Here is a 23839-nt window from a genome sequence, read left to right as displayed (position 1 = left end):
CTCTGCAGGAAGAGTGCTGTGGCTAGGCTAATATCCAACTGCTGATAGGGTAATTAGTGGGAACTATCAATCATCTCTGGTGGAAAAATATCTTGGTTAAAGGAAAGACCCTCCCAGACATTTTCATAACTCAAAAGGGTGTGAGACAGGGTCTGGAAGACAGCACTGGCAGTCCGTGAGGTATTTGAGGAAGGAGTCTATTAAAAGATAAATTGAACACAATGGTCTTTTGTTCCTCCCCGGGTAGGTGACAGAATTTATTGTTAGAAAAGTTGCAAAGTATTTTGGAAGAAGGAAGGAAGAAGAGTTGAGTTAGCAGATGGAAAAGAGGGAAGAATAACAAAAATTAGGGGGGAAATAAGTAACAGTGCATTGGATATTAAAATCAGCTCCTAATTGCAAAAATTATAAAGGAAGAAAAATAATCTTTGCAATTTGACACATGAGTAAAACATATCATTTGCATGTTCAGAGAATTTAGTTAAATAATAATTACCTATAGTAAGTTCCAAATTTCTACTTTTCCCAGACAGCCACTTTATGAGACAGATTGTAATCTTCAGCAGGAAGTAAAAGTGCTGTGGATTTTGCTTTTTGCTTTACCCAGCCATGATTTATTCGGGCCAGTTTTTTTTTTCCTGTGGTTCCTTCCTAATTCTGCAGCTCTCTGGGGAATAGGAGCTGTGCAGGGCCTGAGTGAGTGCTGAAGAAGCGGTCAGCTCCTTGGTGAAGGAATGTCAGACTTCTGGATGCATTTTATAAACCAGTTTGGATCTCCAGAGCTTTCAGACATCACCTTCTGTATTCCTGGCATGCAATAGCATGTGTTAGAGGCTTTGGGAGCTGCAGAAAAGCTATCAAACATATACTCTGCCAAGAGCAGGGTTTTATTGAAGCAGTAGCTTGTTGCATTGGCATGTGTGTCTTCAGACTAAGAGTTGCAAGGTGCTTGTGGAAATGTCCAGGTGCTTGAGGTGGACTTCAAAAATACTGGAAAGAGCTGAGGAAGAAGTTGAAGGAGACCTGTCAGTTTGGCAGGAAAGCTCTGTTAAAGGCAGGAGCTGAAACTGTCCCAGAGCAAAGAAGTTATGAGAAGCGATCAACTAGAGAAAATCATAAACTGTTGAGTGAGCTGAAATTCTAAACAGAAGAAAAGTAAAGTTGGAAGGATTTAAAATTATGAGTGTGTACGATTAAGATCTGAATGCCTACGGTGAGGTGGGACTACGAAGGACCCTAAGAAAATGCTCCACAAGTTAATTGTGAGTGACAAGGCCTTTCTCCTCTCTGGAGCCTGAGAGCTGGTCTCACCAGGCTGTGAGGACAGCAGCTTCTTAGAGAAACGCTGCAAGAAATGTCTGAGCCTTTTAAAGCTCATGGAGGACAACTGGCTTTTCAGAAGAATAGAGCAAGGCAGAGGTGGTTACAGGAAGGAACTCAGTTTCCCTTTGTGATTAAGACTGTAGATAAGAGAAATAGACACCACCTCTTTTGCCTACACCAAGCTGTCTGTTGAGGACTTGTGCAGCAAGCTGGAGAGTGGGTTGCTACTTGAGAACTGCACTTCAAGAGGCAAATGGGCTGCTGAGGGGGAGCAACAAGAATGACCAGAGGTTCAGAAAACAGCCTCTGTGGAGAGACTGGAAGAATTAGGTTTTGTTTAGTCTAAAGACAAGAGAAGACTGTGGGGAACAGGACAGCAGACTTCAAACACATAAAAGGTAACCGCAAAATGGAGGGAAATACAAAAAAAAAGCTCTTATTTGAAGTTGCTGCGCATCAGAGGTCATTGACTGACTGGAAACTCAACACTGGAAATTTTGGGTAGTCTCTAAGTAAGATAATAAATATGACCGTATGAGTCAGGTCATGGGTACTGCCTGTTCTGGATCACTAGGGAAGAGTGCCATGTCTCCATACTCAGAGGAGAGCAACAAGTTAGAGGAATACTGGCCCAAATGGGCTAGGTAGAGACTTTTTTGCCTTTGGTTTTTTTGAAGATGTTGCCCCAATGATCTCGTGTCCCTCTAATTGCCCAGGAATCCTTGAACCTCTATGTGGTTTGCTCAGGGGAGACAGAAAGGGGAAGAGAAATGGGATCATTAAGAGCAGTGGTTTTGACTGGTAGTTTGCCTGAGCCCAGGGGCCCACTGGCTCTTTGGCAGAAGGTGGCAGAGCAGTGTCAACCACAATCTGGTTTCAATTTACCAGCCAGGGGTCCTGGCTACTGGAAAACTCTGAGGGGGTCTTCAGATCCAATGTGCGAAAACCCATGGGGTGAGCTGACCCTAGGGGCCCTTCTCAGCCCTGTTTTCTCTGCTTTCTGTGCTGCTAAGTGCTTCAGCATGGCAGGGATAAATGTGTTTGCTTGCATTTTGCAAAGAGCTTGCTGACCCATGGATGCCTGCCCAAAACAAGCATTGTTTTCTGCCCTGTGTTGGCCATCCCACCATCTCTCCCTTGGCAGTGATCATGTTCATTTTTCTGTGAGGCTCTGCCTCATTTTTCACTTTGGGCATAGCTTCCCGTGGGCCTCTCCTCTCGGTGCTCTACTTCTGGGCTTCTGGGTGGGGGCCGATGGTGCTGTGCCGGGATGTTCAGAGTGCCTGAGAAGTGACTCTTAGCCTCAACAGCTGCTGATATTAACTGCTGGGTCTCAGTGATGTCATGGGTTTGATTTCAGAGGCAAGCCTGGGTGACTGGCATAACCTGGTGCCTCAGCTTAGCGTCGGTCACATTTTTTGGCAGTGAAGTCCTGGTAGCCTCTTTTCTGTCCAACATTTTTGCCACCCTCTGAAGAACCTCTTGTTGCTTTGCAAGGGTATAGCCAAAGAGGGGGGTGTTTTGGGGACAGAGAGGCCTGGCTTTTGCAAGGGCTTGTGCTCTCTGAATGGAATTATACATCCAGAAACTCTGCTATTGCTGATAACACCTGAAGCAAAACTCCTGGAGGGTTGTTTTAAATTTTTCTTATTATTTTGAAGATTTCTGTCCTATTTAATTCCCCCTTCAAATTATAGCATTTAATTATGGCAAGGCAAATGTCATTTTTGCCTTTTTGTTTACAGCTCTGAGCTGATGCTTCCTCCACCTCCTCTTGTGTCATTTCTCCCATGATGGAGGTAGGGAAGATGTTTCTAAAAGGCTATGAGTACCCTGGATCTGTTGTATGAAAACTGCAGCATGGCCAGTCTTTAAAGAAGACCTAACCTACCATCTGGACTCCATGCACCCAACTGGGGTTTTCCTACTCTGAAACAGGGTCATGTCGTGCTGGAAGCCCATGGGGCCATGAATGAGAGGCTCCTTCCCACCCTGGGTAAGGTCATGCTCAGGGTTCTGACATTTTAATCAGCATTTCATAACTAATTGCCTAGCCACAACTATCTTGTTATCAACCAAGGTGGCCCTGAATGTCAGGAAGTAACCATATCTCTCTAACTCACTAAGGCTGCCTTCTGGGTGTGTGAAATGGCTGGATTTCCTCACAGGGATGGATTACATATTTATCTCTCCCCTTCTGCTGGAGTGTATAGTGAGGATGGCCCAACAAAGCAACAATAACATCTCTATGTTCCCTGTCGTCCTCAACTTGTATATACTGTAGAGCAGAAAAAAAATCCCTCATATGTGAGCTTTTGGAGCATGCTGGGAGACACCCACATTGGAGACACCGGATTGCTGAAATCCAAGAAGTCAGAGAAAAAAATACATTAAACAACAGCATTTGAGAGCCTTTTAAGAATGGACACTTTTCCAGACATCAGGAAATGCCCTTAAATGGAAGGGATCATTTCAATGATCCTATAAGCCCATAGAGCTGGAGGATATCTCTGCCATCACCACACTAACCCAGTCTAATACTGTCCAGCTTTTAAGGCTGATATTCAGGGGCATGGGACTTTCCAGATTAGGATAAATATGACCCACTTATGGAACTAAAGATCCCCTCTCTGAGCCTGAAGGGGCTCCAGCGTGGAGAGTGGCTTTTGATCTCTTTATGTGGGTGAGGGAAAAAGGGTCACTGCAGTTCTGTTTTAGATAGTCACTGGTTGAATGGGCCACGGGGAAGGGTAAGTGAGCAAGTGGACTCTGTGGCATGGCCTGCTGCTCATCACATGTGTGCCCCCTCTATATGAACAATAAGGTGGACTCATCCTGTCTCTGGCCATGGCTGCTCAATATCTCTCTTGGGCTAAAGGAAAGGCAGAGTGTCTTTGAGGAGCATTTCTATCTGCATAAAAGCCAGAGCAGCTGAGAAGGGACAGTGCAGATGGTGCTAATTTCCAGAGGCCATATGTTTGTAGGCACCCCGGGTACCCTCCCAAGGATTCTTTGTTTTCTTAATGTTCATTTTCAAAGGTGCTCTGGAGGTCTCCTCTTTGCAGGAGGCCGCTGCTTCCGCCCACTCGTACACTCCTGACACGTTTGCTCCGTCCCCTCCTCTGTCCCCCGCTGCTCAGCAAGCACCACAGCTGCATAAACAGCGATCCCGGTCCCTTGCAGCCCTCCGGTGCCTTTCGGCAGATGCCGGCACGGAGCGGGGCTTCCTCAGATGCCCCTCGGGGCCGGACGGTCGTGCTGCAGCCTGCGTGCCAGGGTCCTTCTGGTCCCAGCAAGATCAGGTTCAAAACACACAGGATCTGGAGGTGCTAATTACAAATGTGGGCTCCCTGTTCTGCACGAGCCTGAGGAATTTGGTGATCTGGGAGCTCTGGGTCTGTGTGCCGGGCTTTGCTATGATCAGGGCATAGAAATATTCACAGTACCTTTGATCCCAGCTCTGCTGATTTGTTGTCCCTCCTCTGCTGGCCGTTTATGGAAAGGGAAACTAGATCATCTAAGCAGCACCACCACCTCCGTTTCACCTCAAAAAAATCCTGCTGTAAACATGGGAGAAAAGGAACCTCCGTGGGTGTGATTTGCCCTTGTGGCTAATAAGGTTGTTGGCTCTTGGTTTGTGGAGCTCTTTGGAGATCACCACTCTTGAGACCTGATCCCCCTGGAGCAAGCAGACACAGCTGCTTCAGTCTGGTTGGGACTGCAGGATCATGGAGCAGTGTTGTGAGTGGTGAGTGTCTTGCAGCTCACTTTGCTTCCGTGAAAGGTCCAGTGCAACCTGGCTGCTTTGTAGGTTTGATCCCTTGGCTTACAGGGTTGTCAGCATCCCTGACCAGGACAGGGCAGCTCTGCCAGACCCCTGTCCAGGGGCAAGCCTGATGCCCTGCATGGTGCTGCTGGGAAAGGCTAGCTCAGCCTGGCCACAGGTGGCTAGAGCTGTTGAGAGCCGTGGCACTGAGGATCTCCCTCCTTTGCCTGCTCTTTCCTCTAATGTGTATTAAATTACTTCCTATTCTTTTAAAGACTGAGCCTCTTTAGAAGCTCTGCTTGGTCTTCTCGTTAATCACCATGACAGAACATGACAAATCCACTTTGCTGAAGCATTATTACACTTTGTAAAATCCCCAGTGCTTTGTAGCAGCTTACTCAGCAGCACCTCCTCCCTCCCCACAGTCCTCGGGACATCTTCCCTCCTCCTCCAGTCTTGCCCATGGAAGATAATGTTGCTTTTAGAAGTGACTATATCTGAGATCTTTGCTTTCTCCTGGGTCACATGGACAATTCTGGCATTTGAAGCCCAGTCCCTGGATGGTTTCTAGTGATTGACTTATTGCAGCCAAGACTGTGTTCCTGCAGCTCACTGATGTGTGTTTACACAGACTGTGCGGGCTGCCCTTCACATAACCATTAATTTTATAGAGGGCATATGACAAAGATGGACCTCCAAGATGCCTTCTGCCTTTGATCTGTGTGGGGTGTGTGGCCTGATGGGCCCAGAGCTGCCGGCATCACTGATTTACTCTGCTCTGTGGATGTAGCTTCTGGAGCAAACAAAAGCTGATGATTTCTCTCAGCAGTATTGCTGAGCCATTTCAGGCTGTGCTGCTGTCTGGTCGCATTTGGTCTGGAAGGGCAGGGATGGCTCAGGGTTTGCTTGCCCATAGATTTTTTCTAAACTGTTTGTATCTTGCAATCATTGAGTGCCTGAACCTGTGCAGATTGGTAGGCGGGTTATTAAGGGTCAGTGCTGCTGCTAATGGAAATAAAGTCTGTGTATTGGCAAGCTATAAGCATTGACCTTGTGACAGGGCGCTCACTATGAAACAAAATCTCTCCAAGACGGTTAGTTCACCCACAGAACTTTATTGTCATCCAAGCCAGACTCAGAAAACTTTTTTGTTTTTTTTCCCCTTCTCTGCCAGTTTACCATAAATTAGGATTCCCAGATCTGAATCTGATCTTGCCCTCCAAAATCAACTCTTTGATCAGAAACTCTTGTTGGCATACTTGGCAGACCTGGCATATCCAGTAGGATAGCAACCTCAGCACCATTGCCATTGATGGGTGATTATCAGGTCAACCAAATCCAGGTTCCCCCTGAGCTCCTGTCCTAAGTTTGTGTGGAGCTGTTTAGAGGTGTTGAGCCTTCTGGCTGTGAATATGGACATTAACTCTGTTGGCCACCATGAAGGCTGTAAACTTTTTTATTTTTTAAACAAAAGGTACCCTTTAGTTGTAACCTCTTTTGATCAACCATGATGAAAACTGAGCAAAAGTCTAAGAGTGGCATTTGACAGTACAGTTTTAGGTTGCCAAAACTCGATAGCCAAACTGTTTACTGTAGCTTTTGGTATGAAGGAGTCATGCTAAGTGAGAGCTTTCCAATGAGGAAAATGTTTGCTAGTCGAAAGTCTTGAGTTTCTTTTATGGACTTTTAGCCAGGGGCATTTTCAGGATGGCGACGTATTCTGCAGGTGCTCACTGTGACATCCGCCTCCTGTGCAAAAAAGAGGCTGCTGCCTGTTATCTGTCAGCTTGCCTGCTATACTGCTTAGTCTTACTTCTTGGCACTTTATGTAAAGAAAAAATAAAAAAAGAAAACAGTAACTGTAAAGTATGGAAAATGTAGAAACCCCTGACAGTTGTATGGTGTGTCTTGCTTCTCCCACAGAGAGGAAACCACAAAATAGTGAGTCCAGGGGTTTCTTTCCATACACACAATATCTGTCAGGATTTTGAGGAATTTTCTGGGAACCAATGAAAGAAATGTGTTGTTTGAGCCCTGATATATACTGTACAGTGGTTCTGTAAAAGGAAGATGCAGTGCTGCGTGCTGGCAGCTTCCAAAAGGCTTTCAAAATAAAAAAAACCCAAAGGATTTAAGGAAATTTCTTCCTGGGGTGGGGGGGCAGGTTGGCTCCTATGGGACAGAAGCTTGTATGAAAGAGAAAAGGTACCTGATGTGTTTAATAGCTGTAGTCTTCTTGTTAACCTTTTCACATTTTGCAGAGGCATTTTAGCAGCAAAGGGGCTCTCGCCTCCCCAGATTCAATTTTCTCAACCATGACTGATAGGCAGGATATAGGGAAGATTCACACAAGGAATGAGTTCCCCATGCTCAGCAGAGTCACAGTCAGGGAGGGGAACCTTTGCCAAAGGACCAAAAATAAATCTAACAGAGTTGAGAGGCTGACTGACATGGCCTTCCCAACTCCAGGCTTTCAGAGGCTGCCTTGTACTGATGGTGATTGCAAGTGGTGTTGCTAATTGTGGGGGTACCTTAATTAATGAGCAGGGAGTAGATAAAAGCACATCAGCAAATGGGCAAGCATCAGGATCATCCACAAGCATGACAGAAAGTGTTTATCTAGCCCTTTTTGTTAGGATTTATTAATTAAAAAAAAACCCTGTTTCCTTTTTCTTCTCTCTTTCAGGTCCACCTGTAAGTACCGAACCTCTATGGTTTTAGAAGCTGTTGACACAATTTGTGGGACATGAACTAGCAAAGTATCCTGCCTGTGGTGTCTGGCGTGGTAGATGCCTTTGCAGTCCTGGCACCCTGGGAACTCCCAAACAGCAAGTACTGGGGCTGCTTCAGACCCGTCTCGGGGTGGGATAACTCGTGGCTGCATCGCAGCTCCTGAGGCTGAGACAGAAGGTGTGCAGGGGTAGGGACATGGCAGACATGAGGGCTGCAGAGATCTGTGTGTTTGTTACCAGGTTGGCCCACACACCCTGGGGGAATCTGCTGCGTGCACTTCATACGTGTTGGGTGCCGCATGTGGAATGAGACGTTTGCAAAAAAATAAATGATAGATCGCAGACACGTGGTGGGAGCTGAGCTGTAGGGACTTGCTCCCTGCTCCTCACAGAGACCTGCTGAACTCTTGGGCCTTCAAGTATAGCTGCACAACAATCAGTTTCAGAGAAAAATTGTGTTGATAGCTTCATTTTCAAATATTAGCTAATGCAAAACCTCAGTGCAGATGATTTAGGTTTCAGGAAAGCAACTAGGTTGCTGCAGTAGTTTTCTTACAGCAATTGAGAGACTAACAGTGAACCAGAAGCAGCAACACAAGGAATGAAGCCATGTATCGACATCTCTCAGGATTATAAAGAAATACTATATTGTCTCTAGCATGGTCCTTCCAGAGGAAATGGTTTGTATTCATCTGCAATAGAGTAACTGTACTGGGTTACTGTGAAGGAACATGAGAAGTTAAACATACGGTAGTCATCTTTTGTCTGTTCATGCAAAAATGTCTTAAACAGTTTGCAGATGACATTCCGAGGAGAAGTAGTTGCTGCACAACCTATTTTCCCCTTTCGTCAAGTCAAAATGCTATGGACTAAACTCCCACAGATGCAAGAGCACAGCCTGATTTAATGGCAATGATCTTCCAAAAAGTTGCACCTTCCAGGCCAAAAGGTCTGAAAGTATTTAACAGCTGGAAGCCCTGATCCGTGCAAACCTTCAGCAGTAGCTTATCTCAGGGGTTTTTAGGACTGGCTGCTGAAGTGGATGTGTTTCAGTATTAGCTTTGGGTTATTGGGAGGAAAGCACTGCTCTGGAGGGGACTGCAAGTGGAGTCCATCCAGAGCTGTCCTTGCCACTGTCCTGAGCAAGCATATGTCATGCTGAAGGGAAGTGGCACAGAATAGGTAGCAGTGATGGCATTTCCACTACTGCTGTGAGAAATTGGAGAGAAATCAATAGGTCAATGCAGATGTCTCCCAAAGAGCAGACTGTGCCTTTGCAGGGTGCGGAAGATATACACTCCAGGCTTTCTCTGCAGCAGTAAGGGTTGGAAACTTAATATCATAATGAAAGATTGAAGTCTGGCAGAAACACATGAGACCACCAGAGAAGTGCTGACAATACACGCTACCGTATCCCGGCTTATTGAGACCCCTGAACCTGTCTCCTTGCACAGACTTTCAGGACAGGCCATGAAGAATGCTACAGCCAATGGAAATAACAAGAGGAAGTCAGGCAGACTGAGCATTGTTAGCCAAGGTGGAGTTTGTTTTGGGCTAACATCACCCTTGTCTCATTCAGGTCTTCTGGGGTTTCTGGTCGGCTGGCGAGCAAGACTGGCTCAGTCAGTGTGAGTAAAAGTTCACTGCTCAAGAGTCAAGCAGAGTCCTCCATGTCACCATGGGAATTATTCCACCCCCCACCCCTCCTTCTTCTTGTGATTAAAACTGCATGGAAACTCAAGTTTATGAGCAACAGACCTGGGCTCCTGCCTGACTGGTTGTCATACAGAATATTCTGGATAGCGACCCCAAAGTGCTGACAATCCCCCGTTGCTCTCTTGGGTTTCTTTCCCAGCTTGCAAAACACAACATGCTGAGTTGCAGGGCTTAGCCCTGAGTGCTGATGTTGGCGTGAGTGTGGAGATGGGCAGAAATATCCATTAGAAATGCATTGAGCCCTGCTTGTCATCTAGGAAAACCAGGAGAAGAGCCAGCGAAATGGATGAGCAACACCCCAGCAGCAAAAGGGGCCTTCAGATTCTCCTCTTGCCCAACAGATGCTCTCACCATTATTCCTGAAGTCAGTCAAGGCTTTGGTGAATGCAGGAAAACCCTCAGTCATGCAAGAAATTTGGTGAGATTGGGACTAAAAGGGGCAGAAGAAGGAAGAAAATGATCGTGAAATCATGAAATAGTCCTGAGGTTCCCGGACTCTTTAGCTGTCTGGACCACATCCGAAGGAAAAGATCCTCTCACGGGCATTTCATCTCCCATTTCTGAACATGCAACATTTCTGTGGCAACTGCAGCAATTCCATACATGAAAAAAATAATATTTAGCAGATGGAGCCTAAGGAAGAAAGTCAGAGCCCTGTAATTAGCTTGTTCTCCGTGGACTTGCAGATACCTTCAGAGCCTGTGCAGAGAGCTGTGGGTCGAGCCAAGCCATGCCAAAGGGAGAGCAAACTTCACAAACAGGAGTTTAGGAAACCAAAGCAATCAGAGCTGATGGTCAAGGAACTATGGAGGCTTTTTTAACTATTCTGTTTCCTGAACCCTTACATGTGATGTCCTCTCTTTATCAAGACTTCCCTTCAGGTTTTGAAGCCAACTTTTGCTGTTTCTGTGTATTTTGTTTCAGGGCCCTACAGGAAGATCAGGGCTCCCCATAAATACTTCTTTCTTTCTTTTTTATTCCTCCATGCTCTCTATCTGGAAGTACTTCCATCAGTAGGCCTCCAGGATTTGCAAGCTGGGAGAAGGCAGTGATCTTGGATAGCAAACCTGATTTGGAACAGCATATTGTGAACAGGACACAGCTTGTAACAGAGTAGGGACCACAGGAGTTTTGTAAGACCAAACTTAAGGGTAACATAACCCTCCTACATGTGAAAAACACACTGCTTTTGAAGATGCCTTTGTGAGCTTGAGGGTCTGGAAGAAGAGGTGCAGCATGCAGTGTTCTTGCTGATGGGGCTTGCAGCAGGATGCAGAAGGGCTGAGTCACTCTGGGACAAATTCAGAAGGCTGTAATAACAGTATTTGCCTCTGAGACAGATAGTCATGAGTGGGGAAGAAATGTAGGTTTCAGAGTTACAGCTGTGTGCTTTCTTGGAGATGGTTCCCTGCTCCCTGGGCTGCTGCTCACCTGGAGACTGCAGCAGCAGTAAACAGGCAGCTTCCTAGCAGATTAGATGTGAACTGTTCTGCCAGCTCTCCCCTTGGCTCAGGGCAGAGGCTGCTTGTTGCTTTTCATTTTCCTCTGCCTCCAACATGGGAGCTGCAGGCAGCTTTGCATGACTTCGTAACCAACTTACATGGTATCATCCACCCATGAGTGCTCTTTCTTGGCTCCCTGTCAGACAACCTTTCCTTATAAACATCTGGCATTTATTTACTGTCCTACTGGGATCTCCCCCCTTCACTGTTATTGCTTGAAGGGCTGTAATGCTGAGCAGTCACATACCAGACACGGTGCAGTCATGTACCACTCCGACACCAGGTACTCACTGGAGATCAGACACAGCTCAGCCCCGACCTTGGGCTCTTCCTGCTCAGGCACCAGCTACAGCAGGGCCAGGAGGAACAAAATCAGCTTTTACATCAAACTGTGACTGAGCTCATCCTGAGCTCAGCTTTGGAGAAAAGTAGCATTTAAAGGGCTTAAAGCACAGGAAAATAGCATTATGTTCTCCATCAGCCACAAAGTAATCCCAGGGCAAGATGCTGACAGTGGGAATTTTGCTTGCTGCCAGCACACAGAGATAGGCAAATATTAGTGGGACTGAGAACTTGCCTAGAACCCTAGAAGAAAGGCATTTCCCATAATATATAATTTACAAAATCTTAACTCGAGAGGCTATTTAGCATTTCACCCATCTGCATGGGGTGCTTTTGCAAAGCATATACTGCTTGTCTAATCATGAAGTGCATGGAAAGGAGTTCCCTCCAGTACCAGACAGCCCTCCAGCTCTGCACAGGGAAATGGCTAAATGTTCATCAAGTAATGGTGTGATCCCAGATAATAACATCTGTGTTTGGGATGCACAGCCAAAGGAGCTTCAGCGTACACCCAGCAAAGCAAACTGAGTTAAGTGCATTCCCCTTCCAGAAATTCAGATGATATTAACACATGTTGGAACTGAACATGAAGAAAGGCACAAAGAGGTGGCAGCAATGGAGCTGGTATCTCTAGCTGCACAAACCAGAAAACCAGGTTTATGTCTACAGACACAGGCAGCCACAGGCAGGGAGACTCTGTTTGACATAAGCAAAACCCAAACCTTGCTGGAAACAGAACGTTTGAGAGATTATCATCATGTCATTTTTGCAAACTACAGAGCAAAAGCTATATGACTTCTGAAGCCATAATAATCCAGATCCTTTCAGCAATCAGCTGCTGTCTTTCCAAATATGCACAGCCTTCAGTTTTGGTGACCAGGAATGCAGAGAGGGTTGTGGTTTGTTTGTTTTTGTTATTGTTGTCTGTTTGTTTTCTTCTGATTTGTGTTATGTTTGTTGTTTGTCTTTTTTTAACTTTTGAATTGCATAGTAACATTTAACTGTAAGAGGCAGAAAACTGCCTTGTAGACGAGTGATTCAAGAAAATTACCACCAGTCTTGTTTACAAGGCTCTGCTCAGTGTTGCTTGACCCAAAGTTGTTCCCCAAATCACTGTCAGGATCGTTCACACCCTGACAGTGCACTGGGAAATATCTCAAAGGGGTAGAGGACACAGAACACATCTGCTCATATGTCTTCTTCCAGACGTGCTTTTTCCTGTGTCAGCTTGTTTTCCCACATTTTTCTCTTGCTTCTGGACAGGACAGTATTTTCAAATCTAAGAGAATCCTGTTTTACAATGATAACTGTAAATAAATAGCTAACTCACAGATGACTTTGGTAAAGAAAGAAAAATGGGACAGTTGGCTACTGCAGGAAGCCCGTTCCCAGAACCCAGATTTTATGAAGGGCTGGAAATGGGGATTACGCTTGGTTAGGTTGAAGAGTCTTGCCCTTCATTTGCTGCCACGTGTCATTTCTGTCATGAGATGTGCTGGTTTGTCATATGCACAAATGAGCTGGTGGCTTACACGTGTTCTTAAAGACAGGTTTGGACACACACAGGCACACTTTCCTCTCTCTCTAACTTGCTCTCTCCCTCTCTCAAAATCCCTGGACACTTGCATCATAGCGTGAAGCTGCGTCTGTGGTGCTCATTTGTGCTGTTTTATAACCTTACTTCTGGCCAGTTTCCAATTGCCTCTGATTTTGCCTTAATTGCCAGGGAGACAAAGGTGCGATGGGGATCCCTGGGCGGCCGGTAAGTCAAAACCTCTTGCATGTGCCTTGGCCTCTCCATCCTTTTCCAACTCCCAAGATTTCTGGTGAGGCTTTCAGGATGACTCTTGGTGGGTGTCAGAACAAAGCCACCTCCCCTTAACCCCACACCTATGGGGGATCTCCTGGTTGCAGCACTATAGCCAGCCCTTCAAACTGTATAGGTGCAGAGGGGGTGTTCCCAACCCCTCTGCCACATTGCTCAGACCCTCCTTTGGTCCAGCATCCCTCCCAGTTGGGTACTTTCTTGCTGCCCCCCTCACATGCCCTCTGGGCTTGCTAAATGTGGGCTTGCTAACATGTACCCCTGCCTGCCACTGGCAGCTGCCCTTTCCAGATAACCCTGCCCTGAAAAAGGTGGGGCATCCCCTGCCTGGCTGAGCACTGCATTTTGGAGCTGCTCTTCACTTGGGCATCCTGGTGTGAGGGTAGGGAAGAGGGCTGGGGCAGGACCTGAGGCCACCCTACTCATCCCAGCTCCATAGCCAAGAATTTGGGGTGGGGGAGTGTGCCCTTGCCGCTGATGCCTGTGTTTGTTTCTCTCTCTCTCTCTCCCTCTCCTCCTGCCCCTGCACCCTCTTGCATGTGGCTGTGATGGGTGCCACTGACCCAGGGACTAAAAGGGCAACCCGGAGAGAAGGTGAGTTGGCTCCTTGCAGCCCATAGCATCCTGGACTGTTCTACTTTAGGGCCAGCCCAAGCCACCCCATCACAGTCATGGCTGCTGAATCCAGCTTTGGGCTTTCACTCAGGCTGTTCCCTCTCTTTCCCAGCAGTGTAAGTTTATTTCTCAAATTCCTTCCAGGCCACTCAGCTTCCAAAGATGCTGCACTTCTTTATGGCAATTTGCTAACAGCATAAGAGCCAGCAGGCACATGCAGGGCTCACCTCAAGGTTTCCTGGATTTTAACCATTGAGTTTTTTTCCCCACTGGCAGCTCTGTTTGCCCTAATCAGCCTGTAGCTCCCTTCCACCTCCCAGGTTAACCGAATACCCCAGTGTAAACCACAGCAAGGAAGAACATGGCACAGCTTTCTCCTATTTCTGACATGGTGGAACCTCTTCCTCCCAATGGGATGGTTTGAGTCTGTGGGATACCATCTCCCAAACTGCTGTGCAGCAAATTGGTGTTCTGTCCCTCCAAAGAAGCAGCGGTTTGCAAAGTGGTTACTGCACTCCCCCCCCTTGTTAGGACACTTCAGCATTTGTGTGTTTCCTCTAGAGCTGTGTGCACATCCCACCCACAAGAACAGTGGGTGAAAGACTGAATAACAATATGTAGGAACTAGGAAAGGGAGGAATATTCACCTGAGAAGGGAGATCATCTGTTCAGGCATATTTGCTCCTGGTCAAAAGAGACAGAGTAAAAGACAGCAAAAAAGGGCAAGGTAGGACAGAGATTCTCCTTTCTTGCTTTCAAAGTTCTACTTGTTCATTGGAGCCAACCAACATTATCTAACAGAGCAAGATTACACCACCTGAAGCCACCCTGCTTTTTCTCTGCGTGTTTTTGCATTTCTCTCTGGCCAAAGCTTTAAGCATGAAGGGACAACATACAGATCCAAACAAACAAGGGAAAAAACCCACTCTTAATTGCCCAACCTTCTCCAAAGCCCTCTGTGAGAGTCCTAGGCCCTTGGCAGCCCCCTGCTTTGTTTTGCAGAGTTCTGCTTACTCACAAGCTGCGTAGTTTATGGGATGCTCCATCCCAAGGCTCCCCAGCCCTGGGTGCTTCTGAAGCTGCCTCTCAGGTATACACCATGTTTTCCAAAGACACAGACATGTCCTGCCCATTGCATGCTGTGGGTGGCTAGAAGCTGGAGAAGCAGCTGTTTCTTTGCCAACAAGGATTTTTCTGCTTTTATCCACATCCCAGCTGAGTTTGAAAAGAACAGAAGTGAGGCATTTCTGGAGCTGCCTGCACCTCCCATTTCTCTGGACCTCAGGACGTCCCTTCTTTTCTTTCTTGTGCAGGACACTGTTCTTCTGGACTCACAGGAAGGAACCAGCAAGGGTTTCAAGCCATCTTTCACAATTGTAATGAGGCAGAACTTCTGTTTTGCCAGAAAATGTTTTATGTGTTTATAGTTTTCCTTGCTGTGCAGATTCCATTTTCTGGCATGTCTGAGTAGATCTAAGAGCTGGGGGAGGTCAGAACAGCAGCTGCCTCATAAGCACAGAAGGTCTCACACCTTGAGCACCCTCACTTAACACCCTAGTCTTGATGGAAATATATTTGTCTTTATATTTTCCTCTCCTTTTCTCACCGCTTTTCCTCTGTTTCTCTGCAGGGTGCTCCAGGAGAAGCAGGCATGTCCATCATTGGGCCCCGAGGTCCACCCGTAAGTGGCTTTTTTCTCTATTTTTGACAGATGCAGGATGTGGGCAAGTTACAGGGAAAGATTTAGGAGGGGTGGCAAGATACAGCATCAGCTGGAGAGAGCAAAAACCCTGTATAATGTGGTTCCCATGCTGAGCCAGGCTTGGTTGTATACTGCTATTATATACTATATATAATGAAATTACAGCTCATACTCCAGAACACATGAAGAAACCTTCCCTTGCAAGGAAACCATATTTTTTTATTTAAAGGGAAGAAGTATATCTCCTACTTGCAACAGGGCTGCTGCCACTTTTTGATAAAATATGCCCTTCACCTGGCTGATCTCGTTCTTTGGTTTCATTAGTAAAGGACAAACTCCCTGGTTCTGCAGAAGAACAGGATCAGACCTAAGCTGGTGAATGGAGAACTCACCAAGATGGGTAGTTCAGAGTTGTCCAGGGGTTCTCGTCAAGCACCCACAGTCTTGCAAACCCTTTGACATCACAGTTACACTATTTAGATATTCCCTTAGCTGGCTGGGGAGCTGAACAAAGTGTACTTAGGGTTTTCCACTCTCTTCCAGCAAAAATGTCCCTGCAAGGTGCAATGGGTTGGTCAAAGGTTTTTTTTGCAAGGACAGAGTCATAAAAATGGCCAGCTTGAAGGGCTGGAGCATCTATGTGCCCTAACTGCTGGATGTTTCTTGCACCGTGGTTCAGTCATCAAGTCTCTGCTTTTGTGCAGATGCAGCTGGTCCTCCCAGCTCCATCCCTGCACAGCCCACACTGGAGATTTCCATTAAAAAAGACCTGGAGACTCCATTCTCTCCATCTCAGTGGGCACTTCCGATTTTGATTAACCTGTGAAGAGCACAGTCCTTGACCTGCAGAGAGGATGGGCCACCAGCAAGTTTTGTTTCACAGCAGAGGTCAAGTGAGGGAGACCTAGGCGGTGTGAACACTTGGCTACATCTGGCTTTCCAATTAACGTTCCAAAAGCCCCATGATAAGTGTTTCTAACACAAAACAGCTTTGCTGGTCCCAGGCCCACCTGCCCGCCACCACTGCTGTTTGAGAAGCGACAGAACCGAAGCCTAGGACACAAATGGGTCTCCCCAAGTGTCTTCTACCCAGCAGACAGTACCTGGCCACATGGCTGGGTGAGGAGGTCTTACAGGTCTCTCAGTGCCAAGCTCCACAGGCATCAGATTTTGAAGGGTAAATGCCCCATCACTTTTGCTGTTTCTCACAAACTGTAGCTCTTAGCCTTTTGGATAATGTGTTTATGGTAATTGGAGAGAAAAACCACCAGTCCCTGTTGCTGTAGCTTTTGCAAGGATAAACCACTGGTTTCTTGAAGGACACATGCCTGGTCTGATGGACAGTTTTGGTCTGCTTTGGTGCTGCTGCTTTGCCTCATTGCCTTTGCTGCTCTTTGGGAAAGTACAGAACATGTTATATATCAAAAGCAACAGAAAACTTAGGTGGCAAATGGTATGTAAAATGGGCTTTTACCTACCCCAGTCAAAGCTCAGAGGTGCCAGGACTGGCACAGCTCCACACTTCCACCCCCAAAACCTACTGTGAAGATGATCCAGTTTCCTGGGGAGCTGGTGATAGGTCAAAAGGATGGCTGAGCACTGAAGACAAACACGGAAACCCCGGCCAAGGGGCCACTCGGAAAGACGTGGGATGACAAATAGTTTCCAGATTTTTGTTTGGAGGTTAAAGCTTTTGCTAGAGCTAAGAGCTGCTCAACTTCTGGCCAGGGAGGGACAGTGCACCGATAGTGGCAGAAACAGACGGTCTCCAGGATTTGGCAGCTCCTGGGATTACATACTTCATATGATCAACATTTTAAAAAGAAGACAAGGAAAAACAGTCACCCAACAAAAACAGTCTCTTGGAATTGCCTGCTGCTGAACTGTTGTTTTGGCCTGATACCATGCAAATCTCTCTGCTGTCCTCCAAGGAGAAAGAGGCAGCAGTCTGTAGTTTACAGTGGAAGCCAAATTGCACATTTTCCAGGTTTTCTCCCTAATTCTTTTTTTAGCACTTCTTGTCCAGGGAGGTGTCCATCAGGGAACCAAAATTAATGAATTGCGGCTTAGGCTTTTCTTGATTCTTGCGTTTTCAGAAACCAGTGGTGGACAGATCCTTTAATTTATAGCCTATCTTCCCTCCTGGTCCCTGGCCAACAGGACCAGGTGGTTTTATATGTATCTTGCAAAGTGAAGCTAACCAAGTTCAATTTTGCAGAACTAAAAAAACAGCACAAATGGATCGGGTCTTGCTATCATTGCATATAAAAACACAAGTGTTCAGCATAACATGAGACTATTTGTGGTAGGGGCATCCCTCAGGTTCTGCAATGAAGTTTTCTGGCCCCATCTTGGAAGTGCCAAATCTTCACAAAGTCTCTCTGTAGACAGAGAGAGGCTGGAGGAGATATAGCCTGAGGGTGAAGGTTTTTCCCTCTGATGTGCCTCTGAGCTTTCTCCCATGGGATTGGCATCAGTGCACCACTACAAACCTCAGCCTTGCAGCCCAGCATGCCCATCCCCTCCTTCCCTTCCCTCAGCACCACACTGGATCACTCTGGTTAAAGCAGAGATGCATCCATATCAATTTCTTCTCAGAAGCAAACCCTTGTTTATACCCAGCTCTTTCCTAGGAAACCCTTGTGGGACTCAGTCTGGTCATGCTATCTCAAATTGCCTAAGAAAGCCTTTTCTTCCCCAAAATGAAGCATAAGAACACATAAGAAACCTGGGCTTTCTGGCAACATGGTTTTCAGGGTAAGGCAAGTTGCTGCAGCAGTCACTCAGTGAGCATGATGCAGAATTTACCTCATCCTGCAGTTTCCCTGCACATGGCTGTGCTGCTGAACTTTGATCCATTATGTTTCTTGACTTGGCTCACACATTTTTTTTTTAAATTAAGGTAAAAAATCCCTAAGTAAAGTGCTGTCTTTTCTGAATACCCACAAATCTAGGGTAACTGTAGCCTGGGAAGTCACACGTCCCAGAAAGTGAAGGGCTATAAAAACCTAACGGCCAGGACATTTTCTTTTTTTCTGTGTTATTAAGTGGGTGATGAAGAAGCTGCTAAGCACATCCCAAGCCAATTTTTGCTGTACCTGATCCCAAACTGGTAGCCAATGCTGGCTAGCCATCAAGAGATGGGAGAAAGGAGCTGGTGCTCATGTTCCTCTCATCACACTACCTGACTCTCTTTTTTTCTCTTAGCTCTTAGAGGATAAAAACAGAAAAGGAAAAAAATTATCTTTTCTCCAGAAATATTTATGAGGAAAATAAATGCAGAAGAGGGATGGCTGTATTTAGACACCAGTGACCTGTAAGGTTTGTCTTGCAAAGAGCAGTACCCTGCATTAAACGCCTCCAGTTTATGGCAGTAAGACTTGCCATAAAATGACCTCAGCCTCTGGAATATACTCCAAAAGCCTAGTGTATGGGCTAGGGACACCCGTTTAATTAATGTAGAACCTTCAAGGAAACTGCTTGCAATCCAAACTGGACCTGCTCCAAGATTTTCTTGGCTTTGTACAAATGGGAGAGGGGAAGAGAGATTTCCCCTCCTTCCAAAGACACTTTCCCTTTGGAGGGGAGTTGGGTCTTGGGTAACTCTTCAGAGAGTCATAGGATAAATGGGCAGAGGCTGAAGGAAAGGCTCTGTAGAGACTACTTAGAATCAGTCAAAATTCACTTCAGTTCCTCTAAACTGCTGTCTCTGTTTCATCCTTTCCAGGGACAGCCTGGAACAAGAGGCTTTCCTGGATTCCCGGTAAGTATAACTGCTAATTTATGAGCTACGGGTGTGCAATATTACTAGGAAGTGTCCTTAGTGCTCACTGCATCTCATAATTTCTGTCTGAAACCAAGAACCTGTTATGATATCAGTGGAAAGAATAATTTTCCCCTCTTTTTTTTTTGGGGGGGGGGTGTTTGTTTTTGTTTGTTTTTTGTTTTTTTGTTTGTTTTGGTTTTTGTTTGTTTTGATTTTTGTTTGTTCGTTGTTGTTTAGTTTTGGTTTGTTTTTTGATTGGTTTGGTTTGGTTTGGGTTTGGTTTGTTTTTTTATATTATACTTAGGGGGAAAAAACCCAAAACCACACAACTCCGAAAGGAAATTAATTTAAAAAAAAACAACTCAAGTGTTAAAATAACATAGTTAAAGCCAGATCTGTTCAGTAAAGGAAAACCAACCTAAGAAATACCCTAAAACAAAGAAAATAACCCCTAGGTAGATGAAATTCCAACCTTAATTGAGCCTTTAGGTGATATTGCAATAGCAGCAAGTGCCTGTGATTCAAATGGGGCCCTGCATGATGCAGGTCAGCTGGGGACCGTGCTAGGCTTAACACTCTGGTCATGCCAAAGGGAAAGGACAAAAAGCATGAGGGGGAATTCTTCCCCAGTGCCATTATAGATGGACAGAGAACCAGAAAACAAGCCCAGGAGAGGACAAAGAAAATTTCATTTCAGTCTTACAGTTGCTGCCAACATTCTCTGAAGCATTGAGACCTCTGGAGAACACAGACAGTTGCTATTTATTATGCATTTATCCTGGATGACCAGGAAGCCTAAGACAAACACAAACACCCCCTCGCATCCCTGCTCCTGCCAGGCAGCTCAGCAGCTGCTCCAGGACAAGCGATGTGCCAGAGCAGGTCTGCAGGGCAGACTCTCATGCCTGGGTAACAGGAGGAATTGGCAGCCTCTGACCAGGCTCTGTGGCTCTGCCCTTTGCAAAAAGGGGGGCTGTGAGCTGCCCCTGGGCTGAGGAGAAGCAGATATCTCCAGGCCTTTGAGGTCTATGGTTTTTGGAGGAGCAGAAAACAGTTCAGGTCAACTCATGAGAAAGTGCCGGGTGGGACAGCACTCTGCAGAGCCTGTTTCTCATCACACATTCCCTTCAACATCCTGCTGAGCTGTATGTCACCTCTTCCCTGGGACACTTTTATTATCATGTGCAAAAATTCCTCTTCCCCCAAAGGTGGGTGCCTTTTAAATCAGTCTTGAGAAAACTGCTGATTTTCAACTTGTTTACAGGACACTGCAAAATATAAAATGCTGAGCATTTTTTGCAAATTGACCACAAGTCAGTCCTTCCTTCCTTCCTTCCTTCCTTCCTTCCTTCCTTCCTTCCTTCCTTCCTTCCTTCCTTCCTTCCTTCCTTCCTTCCTTCCTTCCTTCCTTCCTTCCTTCCTTCCTTCCTTCCTTCCTTCCTTCCTTCCTTCCTTCCTTCCTTCCTTCCTTCCTTCCTTCCTTCCTTCCTTCCTTCCGACAGTGAGATGGTCTCTCCTGAACAAACTGGGAAGCTGGGATTATAACCAGTGGGCCAGGGACCTGCCAGGACTTAGCAGGAGGACACAGTCACCTCATCTCTGAATTTTTTCCCCAGTGCCTGCAGTCTTGTGACACATAATGCTTGCTGGAAGAAATGGATAGACAGCCCAGTGAAAGCATTTGTCATAATTTCTCCCATTTTATTTCAGGGCCCTATTGGCTTGGATGGCAAACCGGTAAGTAAACATCTTCTCTCAAGGCTTTCTGCCCTCACTCCTGCTAGGTCCCACTGTTCTGCCTGTTACAGAGTAAGTTTTTAAGAGGATTATTTTGCAATGTCATGCACATGCATGGATTAAGAGAAAATTAGAAGGTTGGCAAGCAGCAGGATACCACAGATGCCTTGGGGGGAGATTCAGGAGTCAGGAGATTAGGAAAGGCAGAGAGGAGCTGCTTCCTTTCTAGACAGATCTATAAATCAGGAGTTCACAAGTGTAACAGACTGGATGCTTTAGGGAAAGCCTTAGCAGGCACTCTCACCCTGAATCAGACAGTCAGAGCAAGTCCCCCTAGGCACCAGCCCATAGGCAGCAAACAGCCTCATTTGAAGTTGATCCTAGAACTCCATGCTGTCCTTAGAGGCTCCTTGTAATCAGCTTTGTCCTAAAGAGAGACACCGGAGTTCTTGGCATCCTTCAGAGAGCCAGGCAGAAATGTATCTACTTCCCTATGAACCCAGCTGACATGAAGCCCATAGCTCCAGGCAGCTCCTTAGCCAAATTCCCCATTTCCCCACATTGCATGCCATGTTGCAATGGGGAAGGAGCTGGTAGCACATACCTCTGGCACTTAATTTTCTACATGAGGATCCTGTTTTTGCTGTGATGAACATCACCCTCTAGGGAGACCCAGCAGCATCTCTCCTGTGCTGCTCTGGGGTTGGACACATGAGCCCCAGCAAGGTGCGGCACATGCACTCAGCTGAAGCTGCTCTGCCAGCCTGAGCAGGGTTTTACCATGCCCCAACAGTGAACCACAGAGACTTTGCATCCCATATTAATCCTCCAGAGTTTTGTTTTCATTATTGTGGGTAGCAGGGAGGGTGGTGTCCTTCTAGGTGTGTGAGCAAAGCTCCTCATGCATGTCATTGCATCTTCCTTGAGAAGGTACAGTAATTGCAGGCACCTCCCCCAGCTAAGAAGTAAGCAGGTTAAGCTACTGTCTTCTTGAGACTGCAGTGACCAAAGCTGATGCATGTTTTCTTTCTTTTGCAGGGTCATCCTGGACAGAAGGGGGACATGGTAAAAAAAATATTTGTTTGTCTGTGGATTATGGGTTGGTTTGAAGTGATGTTGCTTGTCAGATGGAAATGAGCTCATAGGCAGGGTAGTGATCCTAGTTCAGCTAATGCACTAGCTGCATCCCTAATTCTGTAATTTCATAATAGCAGTGCTGGGTTGGATGTCTGTAATTTTTACATTATGGGTATCAGATTCATCATGTCACAGCAGCAGCTCTCTAGTTATGCATGGGATATGTTTTCCTTGCAGTTAACAATTATGTTCTTTAAATATACTCTGGGAGATGATATTTTTTGTGGTTGGCCTCGTAGCAGAAGTTAAGGTTGATGGAAAGTTTTCTGAAAACCCATCCTGTGGCTTTCAACATATCTTACAAAAAAAAACCATATTTTTTGTATGAAACATGTTTCTTTCCCCTCTTGAAGCTATATTTCATATGTGCATTGCACTAAAATGCTTTTGGTTGAAAATTATAAACTTAGACCACAGCTGATGGAAACCCAAATGTGGTCTTATTCCTCTTGACATCTCTGATGATAAAATCCCCAAACACCAGTATGCCAAGCTAGCAGCTCTGTAGTCACCTTCACTCACTGAAATGCTGAACATTTTCTTATGCTAATCATGTTTTTTGAGCCTGAGTGTCAGTGTAACCTTCTGGCAAGCATATGTTGAAGATCCTCCTTCCCTGCAGAGGGGTGAGCAGACATAACCTTGTGCAACCCTGGCCCAGGCAGTTGCAGCTTCAGCCCTGGCTGCTTCTGGTTCAATCCGTGCTGTCAGTTGAGGTCCTGAGAACAATAAGGGTGTTTTTTCCGGATGATTTTCCCTCTATCCTTTTACTAATTCACACACAGAGTGCATCCAGAACCTGTGTGCATTTTCATTCCCCCAGAGTAACAAAGGGAATCCAGATTTGTCTTGGAAACTTTTCTACACAACTGTTTTTAAAAGCTGAGTTTCCACCTATTCTGTGTGCTGAGCGTTTTTGTCTTTTGTCACTGTTACTGGGAATCCATCTCACATTCACACCAATGTGTTTCTTCAAAGGGTGCTGCAGGTCCCAGGGGACAACCTGTAAGTATCCTATCACTTGGAATAGCACCTCTTCCTAATCCCTTTCCTCATGCATGCACTGAATTCTGCATTTATTGAGGGCTTTTAAAATAACTTTTCTTTTATAGGGACCCCCTGGACAAAAGGGAGAAAAGGTAATTTTTATGGGAGATGTATTGAAAAGTCGATGTAAAAAGTAAGCAGGGAAGGGAATCGGTGGGCTTGGTACTGCTCGGTGCGACTTGGAGTGGCTGGGAAATACAGCAAGAAGAGAGGGCTCTGGGGACAGGGAACAGGAGTGCTTGTCTGGTGCAAATTGGCATAGCTGCACTGAATTCAGTGTAACCACAATAACTTACACCTTCTGGATCTGACCCCATGTGTCTATTTTTGGTCCTCTCTGTTCGTAAACTCTTTCCTTTTAATCCCCTTCTTTCACAGGGGCAGTGCGCAGAGTACCCGCACAGGGTAAGTCATTAGCGTTATTATTACCTGCCCCGTGCCTTCCTGCATGTTAATCCTCCGTTTGAATGGCTTTTTGTTGGGGACACAGATCGGTTCATTAACAAGATGCGTCACTGGGGCCCCGAGGGCAGCGCTGGGCTGATTGATGTGTTTCGCAGAAAAGCAGCAGATAAGGTTTTCCAGGAGGGATATTGGTTCTCCGGGCTGTTCCTGCCCACCGGGACAGC

At 46.1% G+C, this 23839-nt stretch overlaps 1 protein-coding gene across 15 annotated transcripts in view; it reads left to right on the top strand.

Moving 5' to 3' along the window:
- Positions 1–7778: 7778 nt before the first annotated feature.
- Positions 7779–23839, top strand: part of COL13A1 (collagen type XIII alpha 1 chain) — a 64838-nt gene continuing 48777 nt past the window's right edge. For 14 of the 15 annotated variants that reach the window (XM_071749008.1, XM_071749003.1, XM_071749006.1 and 11 more), the window contains exons 1-10: positions 7779–7783; positions 13108–13143; positions 13774–13800; positions 15452–15502; positions 19251–19286; positions 21000–21026; positions 22065–22091; positions 23142–23168; positions 23276–23302; positions 23589–23615. In XM_071749008.1, the coding sequence (XP_071605109.1) occupies positions 13123–13143; positions 13774–13800; positions 15452–15502; positions 19251–19286; positions 21000–21026; positions 22065–22091; positions 23142–23168; positions 23276–23302; positions 23589–23615 (270 nt within the window). In that variant the 5' untranslated portion in view covers positions 7779–7783; positions 13108–13122. The remainder of the gene's footprint in view (positions 7784–13107; positions 13144–13773; positions 13801–15451; positions 15503–19250; positions 19287–20999; positions 21027–22064; positions 22092–23141; positions 23169–23275; positions 23303–23588; positions 23616–23839) is intronic. The other variant, XM_071748999.1, reaches the window with a different exon arrangement.

This window comes from Heliangelus exortis, chromosome 7, assembly GCF_036169615.1.
Source record: "Heliangelus exortis chromosome 7, bHelExo1.hap1, whole genome shotgun sequence".
In the NCBI taxonomy this organism is placed as follows: domain Eukaryota; kingdom Metazoa; phylum Chordata; class Aves; order Apodiformes; family Trochilidae; genus Heliangelus; species Heliangelus exortis.
Note: the sequence above shows the minus strand (reverse complement) of the source record. Positions and strands in the feature narration are given on the sequence as shown.